This window comes from Panthera pardus, unplaced genomic scaffold, assembly GCF_024362965.1.
Source record: "Panthera pardus isolate Hobbes unplaced genomic scaffold, ASM2436296v1 HiC_scaffold_17, whole genome shotgun sequence".
NCBI classification, from domain to species: domain Eukaryota; kingdom Metazoa; phylum Chordata; class Mammalia; order Carnivora; family Felidae; genus Panthera; species Panthera pardus.
Genome location: NW_026526732.1, coordinates 87,825,493 through 87,837,949, shown reverse-complemented (window position 1 = coordinate 87,837,949; position 12,457 = coordinate 87,825,493). Strand labels below are relative to the sequence as shown.

At 38.0% G+C, this 12,457-nt stretch overlaps 1 protein-coding gene across 1 annotated transcript in view; it reads right to left on the bottom strand.

Moving 5' to 3' along the window:
- Positions 1–12,457, bottom strand: part of COL9A1 (collagen type IX alpha 1 chain) — an 87,400-nt gene that overhangs the window by 22,147 nt on the left and 52,796 nt on the right. The window contains exons 27-33 of the mRNA XM_019417659.2: positions 12,305–12,358; positions 12,146–12,199; positions 3,615–3,668; positions 2,919–2,990; positions 2,379–2,414; positions 1,406–1,450; positions 40–72 (exon numbers count right to left, since the gene is read on the bottom strand). Of these exons, the coding sequence (XP_019273204.1) occupies positions 40–72; positions 1,406–1,450; positions 2,379–2,414; positions 2,919–2,990; positions 3,615–3,668; positions 12,146–12,199; positions 12,305–12,358 (348 nt within the window). The remainder of the gene's footprint in view (positions 1–39; positions 73–1,405; positions 1,451–2,378; positions 2,415–2,918; positions 2,991–3,614; positions 3,669–12,145; positions 12,200–12,304; positions 12,359–12,457) is intronic.

Genomic DNA, 12,457 nt, shown 5'->3' with positions numbered 1-12,457 from the left:
ATTTTTATTTTTTATACCATTATTGTTCATTATACTTACAGATCCCTTTGGCCCAGGTAATCCTATATCTCCCTAAATCAATAAAAAAATTATATTAGAACAATGCATTCACAGTTGATAGTCTACTAAAAACATTTCAAAGCTTATTGTGCTGCTGAAATCTACAGAAAACTATGAACAGATGGACCCTGGCACTGCAGAAAAACATTAGATTCAAAATCTGGATTCTAGTACCAGTTCCACTACTTAACTGTGTGACCCTCTGTGAGCTTTATAACCTCCTAGCCTTTGGCTAACCTGTTAAATAACAGGGTTGAATCAGAACTTTACAAGGCCCCAACTAGACCTAAAATGCTAGGTGTGAGAATTAAAACGCGTAAGTCAAAAGATATCAAACTAGCATGCTATTTCAAAACACAGTAGACATTTAAACCTGATGACTTCATTTTTGAAATTCTAACAGTGTTTTAAAACTTATCCCCAAAAGTCTATCAAACCAAATATGAATGGTTTTATGCTTAAAAAATAAAACTTAGAAATCTCCCACCCCTAATTCTAGATGTGAATTCAGCTCAAGTTTTAGCACATCAGTTCATTTCCACTACAAAACAGAATGACTTAAAACATCCTCTTAGCCCATAAAATGAAAAATTATAACAGAAAATAAAATTAAAATAATCCTTTTTCAAATTTCCTTAATAGAGAGCTTTGCCTAATTTAGATGCTACATTTATATTAGCTCTAAATCCTGATAATCTGAATAAAACATTACTAGAATTTTTTCCTGCACTAAGTGCTCTCTGGAACTATTTTATGAGAAATCTGTTACCACTCCAAAGGACCAAACGTAAGTTTTCACATTAGGTCATGTTAGATTGTGTCAAAACTATAGAGATGTGCCAGCAGATCTCGCAGTTCTTGCAATAAAGATAATTTTTTCTCATTCTTAACTGCCTTCCTGGAGATTTAGCAGCAGCATCCTCTGGAGATGGAGGTCACTTCTTTGGAAGGTTTTAGACTACAGAGAATACCTACAGTCACACTTGTGAGCCACAGCTTTGTAACCCTAATAAAATTAATTTTGTTTCCATGATAGGCACTATTCACAGACTTTCTACAGTCCTATAAGAATCACTTGGAATGTCTAGGTGTAAAGCCACAAGGAAATTCACCACCTATAAGAGAATACTTTATTCTCCAAAGGCTTAAGGCCAGGTCTATCAGTTTTGGGGTTTCCCCTGTGCTTTACTTGATCTTGGCTGCAGTCTTGGGAAGTCATTAGTTTATGTAAGAAACATTGTAGCCACTGTAGAAGTCAGCAAGTGACAGTAGCAAAGAAAAAATATGTTTCTAATACAATTAGAAATCAGTACAGCTCATCATTAACCAGAACAAAATGTCTTACAAGTTCACCCCTTTCTCCTGCTTCTCCTTCTTCACCAGAGGAACCCTAAAAATTAAGATTAAAAGTCACATTTTTGAATTCTCAGTTCCTTGCCTCAGTTTTAACCAGTCAACATGGATAAGCATTCCTAAGTGCCCACAGTGCCCCCTGGATCATGCAGAAATACAAAATGCTCCCAATGGCTTCTCAATCTGTCAGTGGCTAGTCTAAATCAGAAGAGAGCCTAGAGAAAAGATAGAAGGTGAGGTTGAGTTTCTTCTAAACTTAAGGATTAATTATTGTATCCAGCAATTTTAAAATTAGGTACTCCTTGGGGCACCTGGGTGGCTCAGTCGGTAAGTGTCTGACTCTTGGTTTCAGCTCAGGTCTTGTCTTGATCTCATGATTTCATGAGTTCAAGCCCCACATCGTGCTCTGTGCTGACAGCATGGAGCCTGCCTGGGATTCTCTCTCCCTATCTCTCTACCCCTCCCCCACAAACTGTCTCTATCTCTCTCAATATAAATAAACTTTAAAAAATAAATAAGTAAATAAAATTAGGTATTCCTTGAAAAAAAAAGGCTTTCACTGTAGAAAAAGGAACCCAGAAAAAGGATTAATTATAATTCATGTTCATAATTTATTTGTTAAAGTCTTGATACAGAAGAACTCAAAATATGATGATGTGGCTATAGAAGGCTCTATCAGTTACAAGTAAACCAATCCTGTGAATCAGAGCCAGGGACACTCTTTTCATAGGAAGGACAATGTGTGGTCTTGGAGGCAGAGCCATCATCAGCTCCAGCTTATTGAAGTAGTAGATAAGGTTACAGACAAAACTAAATTCTAGCTTTCACACACTATGAAGCACATTGAGCAAAACTGCTAGCCTCCATCTTTTTATTCACACCATAAACCAGCCAGTGCCCCCTGCTGGTGAGGTACATTAATATGCATTACTCACTGCATCTCATATTCTTCTGATTGGACCCACCTGTTCACCCTTTGGACCAGGTTCACCAACTGCTCCCTGTATTGAATAAAATATAATACTTTTTCAATATTTTGAGATAATTCAACTACATAATTTCAAATGAACCAACTTCCCATATCAGGCTGGCAGACAAGGACACATATGAATGATGTGACAGACGAGGTCTTGCTCCTCTCCTCACAACCTAACAACAGTCAGGTGAGACCTGGAGAAACTGACAGTTGTCCAAAAGCTGAAAACTTGGGGTGTTCTCTGTTCACGCCCACATAAACCTGACTGGTAGGAATGTAAATTTAAAACTAAACAGGAAGTATGATTACAACTGAAATTTTTACTTTTCTCAACTTTCGTTTTTTCCTTCTGAGAAATTATTATGTTAGATTTCTTTTGCTTCTTGATCCCAACTCTCAGTAATTTAGGATGCCTCTCTTGATCACTGTCTATGATCATTGCTATAAAAATCTCCACGTGCCAAACACACAGCTTGGTTTCTCATAGTAAAAATCAAAACATAAGGAACTTTTTGGAGGGCTGGCTTACCCTGTCACCTTTCATTCCAGGAAGTCCAGGGGGGCCAGGCAAGCCAGGGAGGCCAGGACTACCCAGAGAACCCTGAAAAACAAACACAGAATCTCCCAAATCAGTGTTACTGCAACACCGCAAGCATGCAAGGCAGACACAACCTCGGGTGTGTTGACTCCTGTCTAAAATAAATGTGCTGTGGTTGGTATAGCTCTGCTCCTCAAATCTGCCTCTCTCCCACAGTCTAAGGAAGAAATAGGCGAGTCCCTCCACCCGCTCTGTCCCACCTCTGAGGTCCTCAGTTCCCAGGTTTGCGCTCCCCCCCTCCAACAGTGGGCTCTTTCAGTGGAGCCCGTGCAATGGTAGTGCTTCTCTGGCTGTGTAAACAAGCCTACTCAGAGAAGTCAAAGGCAGCATTCACACACTTCTCTTCAATTTCAAGAACAGCCAGAGGCCAAATGTAGCACTTCGTGTCTCTCCTCGTTTCAAAATGTATGCTACAGTCCACACTGATTCAAACACCCTCTGGGGGTATCCTAGATATAATGTGAAATTCCGCATTTACATTTTCACACATTCACAGCACAGTAGAAATCAAGCAAGGATGATTAAATCACTCTTCGCACATTGTTTTTCTCTCCTTGCTTATTTTTACAAGTTGACCATGTTTTGTATGAAGCGTATAAACTGCTGGAGACTGGAAATATTACTCACCAGTTTACCTGGTGGTCCTGGGGGTCCCACTGGTCCTATTTCACCTCTGCTGCCCTGGAAAAACACAAACATGACTGTCAACTGGACAGTTTGCCAGAACTCAAATGCTTAATTACTATGTCAATAAAATAACATTCTGCTTAGGTTTTTGTTTAAATATAAAAGTCATCAAAGTATTCTCCCCAAGTTCAACGTTGTTACATAAAATGCCCACAGCCTCCCCACTATTCATCCTTCAGTGAATGTGTTAACTGTTCATTGTGATTACAAACCATTAGATAAGAATGATGTCTGATACATCCATGTGAAATGACAATTAGTAATTTTCAGCATCTAAGTCACACTATAACTTATATTATGGCTATTTGTGTATATGTTTTATCCTCTCATTTAGATTATGTGCCCTTGAGGTATAGGTATATTAATTTTGAATTCCGCAGAATGCCTAAACACAGAGTAAATTTCAGGTCTACGGTACATTTTAATGCAGCGTCTGGTGAAAGATCTTGAACCGCAAAAGAGTGAAAAAAGAGAAACAGGACAGGGATGTTTATCTTTAAGTTACTAATGCAACTTCAAAAAGAGATAATAGAAATTTACAAAGTTTCTGACATACAAAATTCTTTGTTCTACACATTCTTGTTCTAAACATATCTTAAAAGATTAAATAAACTTTGGAAAGTACAATTTATAATGAAAATGCACCAAAAGCAACATTTCATTTTCTGAGCCAACTTCAATTTTTTATTTGAAACTCTAAGCCTTTTGAGAAAAGGAGACATGAATTCTTCAATTTCTTTCCCCAAGAACCTCATACAGTTTTATGCAGTCTGATAAACGTTTATTTTGAACACATATTCAACTAAACTGAACACAAGGCTATTGGATAAATAATCACATTTCCTGGGCGGTATAAATAAAAATGAAAGTAGTCTTTTGACTTCATTTTACTTTAAAATGACACAAAAACTTCATATTAATTTTTGGTATTTATATATTTTTTAATGTTTATTTATTTTTGAGAGAGAGAGTGTGCAAGCAGGGGAGGGGCAGGGGGGGCGCAGAGGATGACAGCAGAAAGCCACATTCAGGGCTCAAACTCACCAACCGGGAGAACATGACCTGAGCCAAAGTTGGATGCTTAACCAACTGAGCCACCCAGATGCCCCTTTGATATATATAAATGCTTCTGCTAAGATTATCCTGATCTGGCCCATATACTATTCATTTATCTATAATTTGAACTAAGTGTCAAGATCTATCATCATTCTGAATTTCCAGGTTTTTTTAAAGGATTAAGAAATGTTTGCTAAATTACAGATCTCTAGCTTGGAGCTATAATTAAGTGGCAGTTGTTTCAAATGAATTACAGGTGATTTAAATGAAAAGCTCTTAAATACTTTATAAAAAATGTTTATATAAGCAGCTTGTCTAGGATATAAGTTTGTATGGTACATTAGCCCTTAACCCTTGTGAGCAGCTTAGAAGCCTGAGGCAGCGTCCTTCGAGTATGGGCACTGGAAAGATGTAAGAAACCAGCCACTGTGATAGATTCTATCCATATATAAATATAAATATAAATATAAATATAAATATAAATATAAATATAAATATAAATATAAATATAAATATAAATATAAATATAAATAAATATAAATATAAATATAGACTGGATTCCATCCCATTAATTTAGCCCAGCACTTGAAAGTTCAAGACAGATTTTCTTCAGTATGTCTGTTCTGCTGGCATTTTCAATAATTTCTGAACTGCATCATGATTAAGATCCTAAATGTCATTGGGCTAACATGACTTTAATTCACAGAATAATTAATAGTCATCAGTGGGAAAACTAATTAATGATATCAGAAGAGGAAAGCAGTTCTTGACACAAACTCAAGTATTCACTTCTAAATAAGTGAACCATTATGCCAAAATAAAGATGATTGATGTACTTTTTTTCTCTTTCACAAACCAAAGGGCTAAGTTAAAATAGAGGATTATATAACTTTTCATTTCTTTCTTGTAGGGATTATTTTTCCAAAGACAAATATTTTTCTCTGCTGGTATCTTATTTTTTCTGTCTTTCAGGAGCTCTTATTAGTCAATTCGTAAGTGTTTTCCAGCTGCTGGCAGGACTTTGGCAACATGTATGAATGGCTCAGAACCCCAGTGTAGACAGTCTGTTCTGCTGAACTTCTACACCCACGAGCTCAGCACACCCAGAGGACTAGACTAGGACTAGAGGATCAGTAAAATTACAAGCATTTTTCAGCATGTGTTACTCGTTTTTATTTCTCTTCCACCCTTTAAATTCTTGGTCATATTATTTTATTTTTTTAAGAGATTAATTTTATTTATTTTATTTTGAGAGAAAGAGAGCATGAACGCTTAACTGACTGAGCCACGCAGGTTCTTGGCCATTTGAAACATAGGTATTTCTATAGAAATCATCTCAAGTTTGACAAAGGTGATGTTTATTTTCACACAACAATGACCAAGCAGTTACAAATAGAGTGTTAGGACAAGATTTTCTGATGGCCATTCTTACGATTTCTATGTATTCTAAAAACATTTTCTAAGTTCTAGAATTTCACCTGTGAGTAAGATGAACATGAGTATTCAAGATATAAATAGTAATCTTTAAAAACATAGATTAAACACATGTTGTAGGGAGCAATTAACCATGACCTTGGAACCACAGGTGTGCTAAATAAATGTAAACCTCCTGTTTTTCAAAAGCTGTGGTGATTACCATATTCTCAGATGAGGTCAAGGGAGACTGGTAGGAATATGGCTTTTCTGCTCAGTGGCTAATATTTACAAACCCTGTGACAACAAGAGTTCTGATTTGTAACAAGAAAAAAATTGTAAGGGACCAGAAAAAAAGGCAGAACCCTACCATTAAAAAAAAATGAGGGACATTAAAAGGCTTTATTTTTCTCTTGGATGCTCAGTGCCACCATATATATCTCCAATATGTTCAGACACATCTGCCAACTCCTCCCTATTTAAGAAGCCAATCAATGCTTTAAAAAAGATGCAGACCCTCTACCAGTGATTCCCAACTATGGCTGTGCATTAGAATCCCCCAAAGAGTGTTTTAGAAATATAGTTCCCTTGGGGTGCCTGGGTGGCTTAGTCGGTCGAGTGTCTGACTCTTGATTTCGGCTCAGTTCATGATCTAACAATTCATGGGATTGAGCCCTGCATCAGGCTCTGCACTGATAGCATGGAGCCTGCTTGGGATTCTCTCTCTCCCTCTCTCTGTCTCTCTCTCTCTCTCTGCCCCTCCCCCATGCTCACATACACACATGCTCTCTCTCTTTGTCTCTTAAACTAAATAAACACTAAAAGAACTATATTTCACCAGACATCTTCCACCACTCCATCTCCCTGCTCCTCCTTCTGCTTCCCTCCTCCTTGCTCCCATATATTCTTATTTTGTAGTTCTGAGGTAAGACCCAGGAATCTGTGTGGATTCATGTCATATTTGTTTGTCTTCACCAGCTTTACGTAAACTTTTGTTAAATGCTCATTATGAAAATTCCATAAACACCAAAATTTTAAATTTGCTAAATATGCCTTGTACCATTAGAATCTGGCAAGCTAACTTCAAATGAAAACCATCCTGCAAAGCCTTGACTAGAGCTGGCAAGGTACTGGAGATGAGGCCACAGGCACTGAGCCCCACTGCCAGGTCCTGACCCTGCTGTGCATCAGCCAACTCCAGGCTCATAACTTCACCTCTCGGTGCCTCGGTTTCCTTACCTATGAAGTGGGGATAAAAGCGGTACCTATCTCATAGGGTTTTTGAGAGGATTGAATAGATACATAAAGCACTTAGAACAGTGTCTGGCTCATAGTAAGCACTGTAAACATTAGTTACTGTTTTTATCCAAGATTTTACCCAAGGCCTAAAGAAATCAGTCAAAATTATGTTTTTTAATCAAATGTTTAATTAAATTGTTCTTTGCGTTTCAAATCTCCCATTTCTTTGAGTGTAAAAATTGCTCTTGGAAAAAAAAAAGTCTGCAATCTTCATTTCTCTAGTTTCTATCAAGACCATTAACCACCGAGAAGGCGCCTTCTTTATAAATAAATACTGGGAGCTGTTTTGTAAAACTAATTTCAATAAATACAGACAAATTATTCCACTTGGAACTCTCCCTTTTAAAATAGAGCTACGAGACTTTTAAAATATTATGGAAAAATCTATTTCATTATACTGATGTTATCATACTTATTTTGCAAAAAAAAAATTCTGGATTTTATTCCATTGTCCTCTAGATTGTGATGGTGGTTGCATTTGCCTGATTACCGAAAATGCTAACTAGATGAAGAATGAACATTATTCTTAGTACTATGCTAATTTTGGAAGCGAGAAATTATAAATCATTATACTTAGTCTGGAGTATATACTTAAGTGCCTCTCTCTGGGAAAAAGGACGCTGATTAACCCAGAAGATCAATTATGATTTCTACAGATTGTTGCTTTTACAAAACCATTTTCATAGTAATATTAGAAGATGTTATTAGTCCTAGTGCAATGGTAATTTTTAGGTTTGCCACAAAGATATTTTAAAAATCTATTCAATTTTACAGCATTGTATAGTTTTATTTCTCTCTGGTGTAGGTTTAAATATTCTTGCACACATGGAGGCAGATCAAAATCTATAACCACCACAGCTGCTTCACAAATTATTGACAGGGATAATATTCCATGGCCTGGGTGGCACAGGAAGGCAGTTTCGACCATTCGACAACACACCATATGGGGACCTCTGTGACCAGAGCTGTTTACGATAGGTGGGGGTAGAACTTCAAGAGAAATGAGAGAGGCTTCTGTACTCCAGGAGTGTATAATCTTCAGAAAACTGGAAGCAGATCAGCATGGCGCTCGCTCATCCCAGTCAGAATCATGAGAGCAGAGCAAACACAACTCTCTCAACAAAAGCCCTGGCAAGTTCTGGGGAGCCTGAAAGACGGAAATGGACCAGGAGCCACTGGATCCGAGGCCCCAGCCATAAGCCTGCTGTAAACCAGGAGTCACCCAGATCCAAGTGAAAAGCAGTAGAGTGTGACTGAGAAAGCCAGAAGCACGATCCAACTGGTAAAGATATGTGCTCATATGTCATCACTGGTGGTGACAAAAAAAACCTCCCATATATCTTGCTGTGGCATTGGCTAAAGCTGTTAGAACAATGGTTTGGAAAGGGGAACACCACTTAATTTCAAAGACATGCTCCAATTAGCCTGGTCCATTAGTAGGACACATTAGAAATAGGTTTTCATTCCTTCTACTCAGCTTTTCAATTTGACATTTTCAGGAAAAACTGCTAAAACTTGTGAGGAATAGTTGAAAATGTGTGAACCCTTATCTATGAAACTAAATTTAATGATGTAAAATGAAAGAATAAACGTATCCTTCACTAAGTAGATTTGATGTTAAAACTCTGCTCCAGAACTCTAATACTTAGAACCTCTCGTGACACTTTTCTATAAAATTTATAGTTGGTGAGAAGTCAGTTATTACCAACATAAGCAGCATAGCAAGATTTATTATACCTCCAATTCAGTTCATTTTAAGAAATATTTATTAAGCACCACCTTGCGACAGGCCCTGAGTAAAGATATGTAGGGACCACCAAGGCGGATCACAGGTGTCCCTGCATCCCCGCTGTTTCCACAGCAAGGGGCTACAAGGGAGGCACACCATAAGAGACTCTTAAATACAGAGAACAAACTGAGGGTTGCTGGAAGGCAGGTGGGTGGGGGAGGGCAAAATAGGTGATGGGTATTAGGGAGGACACTTGTTGGGATGAGCACTGGGTTCATATGTAAGTGATGAATCACTAAATTCTATTCCTGAAACCATTATTACACTATATGTTAACTAACTTGGATTTAAATAAAATCTAAAACAATAAATAAAATTAATTAATTTAAAAAAGTTTTCAGGGGCCCAGGGTTGTAGGGTTCAGAATAAGGAGACAGCACTTCTATCTGGAGGATGGGACATAATCAGAGATGGTTTCATTATAGAATTAACATTTTAATCACATCTAAGAAGACACATGAGACATTGAGAAGAAAGCCATCTAAGTGCAGAGCATAAGAAAAGAAAGGCAGGCTGAGAAGTACAGAGACTATTTGGAAATTAGCATGGAGTCCAGCTTGACTTGAACACAGGCTGGCTCTGAGCAAGGCAGAAGTGGAACATAAAACTAGAGGGTAAACCAACAGTTTAAGATTTGGTACTTTCTTTAATTGCCAGTGGAGATCCATGGAAGATTTGTAAATAAAGAAGAGAAGTGATGACAGAAGGCATACTTCAAAAAGACCAGGATGGCAGTCTGCACAGCTGGTGTCACAGCCAGTCCCCAGGCCTCTGAAATGGTGCCTGATACTTTTGTGTGTCACCATGGCCATGGGAACACTACTGGAGTTCTAGGGTAAGGTCCTGGGGAACACAGAATTATCCCAACCAAGATGCCAGGAGTACCTTGTTGGGAAACACTGGTAGAGGAAGGATAGACAAGCTGGGGAGGCAAATCAAGAGACAACGGATTATCCAAGCAGCAGCTAATGATCTGAGCCAGGACAGTGGAAGTTGGCTTAGAAAAGAAGAGTCAAATGTAAGAGACCTTCAAAAGGAGGTGGTAGAATCAGTGGGTCCTACTAGAGATAGGAATCATGACCGAAGAAAAACACCAAAGCTTTGAGCTGCAATGAGAACCTAGACATTTACAGAAACGCAAAAATCAAAACCTGAATCAGGTTGAAACATAGGCAGAACAGATATAGGCATAACAGATCTGCCTGCCCTCACATAAAAGAAGTAAACACTCCCACCCCATCTCCTTCCGCAGTTCTGCCTCTGGTTCTCGATATATCCCATGGCACTTAACTGATGATGGGCCAAGCCCTCTCTACTGTGTCACATTTTGTGCTTCAGTGTGTGGTCCTCACACACAGCAGGTGCTCCTTCAACTTTACTGTTTTCTGCTCTACAAAGTGAACACTAGACTTAATAGCCAACATTCTCAAAGTTTCAGTGCCCCTTTCCCACACTGTTAAATCTTTCTGGACCAGTCATGGAGAATCTTCATTGTTTTAGGAATGTGATCTAGCTACAAACTCATTGCTTTGGCAGTCAATTTAAGGAAAGTATTTTAATTAGAAATTTGCAGGCTTCAAGCAAGAGAGAAGAAAAGGATAAGTGAGCAGCGAGGGAGCAAGGAGCATAATGAGGGGCAATAGCTAGTTTCTTTGGCTGCAGAGAAACTTTTGGAAACCACCTGGTAGAGGTCAGTTGACAAACATCCATGAGAAATGGAAAAATTCCCCTCATGTCACAAGACACCTGGAATATTTCACTTCCCTCAAACATGAAAATCCTCATTCAACATGCTCATGAAATGCTTTAAAAGATTGTAACAACAATATTTAGAAATAATTCTGTGTTCTCACTTGGAATTCTTTTTGATACTCAGCAGATTTTGAAAACAAGAACTTATACTGAAGGCCAGAGAGAATTTTTTAAAGTTCACATTAACGTTTAATTTCCTAATCAGTTTCTCTCTAAGGGTTAAAGGGAAAATCTACGTTGCTATATTTGATGCAAAATAGGCACATTTACAAACTCACACTAAAAAAAGTCTGGCAGTTTCTCAAAAACCTAAACATAGTTCTCACATGACCTAGAAATTCTACTTCTAGGTATTGTACTCAAGAGAAATAAAAACATGTGACCACACAAAAACTCAGAAAAATTTTCACAGTAGCATCATTCATAATGGCCAAAAAGCAGAAATAACCCAAATGTCCATCAGTGGATGAAAGAATGAATGAAATTTGGTATATCCATGCAACTGAAATTATTCACCAATAAAAAGGAATGAAGTACGGATACATGCTACAGCATAGCTAAGACTTCAAACATGTTGAAAGAAGCCAATCACTAAAAAACCCACATAATTGTATGATACCATTTATATGATATTTTCAGAACGGGTAAATCTACAGAGACAGAAAGTGGATTCGTGGTTGAGTAGGGCTGAGAAGATTGGGAGGAAGTGTTGAGTGACTGCAAGTGGACACAGAGTTTCTTTTTTGGATGATGAAAATGTTGAAAATGGACTGTGGTAATGGTTGCATAATTCCACAAATATGCTAAAAATCAATAAATTGTATACTTTAAATGGGTGGATTATATAGTACATGAATTATGTCTCAGTACTATTGTTCTTTAACCATACTAAAATACTTCCCTCAACATGAGATGAGAGCAAAAACGGGTCATAATGCTTTTTAAACATATTTTAAACATTTTTTAAGTTTTATTTCCACTTTCTGAATTTAAAAAAAGCATGTGTATACATGAATAGCATTCCCATTCCATTGTCTCTCTCGGCTAGGACATGCTCAAACACCAGAAGGCATTCATGGATAAATGAACAAATGATTGGAAGAACACTCAGCAAAACCCTGAGAAGGCACCTTGGAAGGTTCTACAGAAAAGGAGTACTCACAGGAAGCCCTCGGGGTCCTCGGGGTCCCACTTCTCCTGGAGGCCCCTGTTGGCCCTGTTATGAGGAAAGCAAGGAAAGAAAAAGTTAACACTCCCTAATTCTTTGCTCACTGATTGCAACAGGTTATAATATAAGGAAAGGTAACTCATGGCATCTTACCGGTTTGCCTGAATTCCCCAATTGACCAGGCTTCCCTGGAGCACCTGTGTTACCCTAAAGGTAAAGAGCAACATTCAGGGTAATTCAGACAGCAAGTAAGCATATCATCAACCTGTCTAGGCCAGACCAGGCATTTCTGACACCTAAATAGCA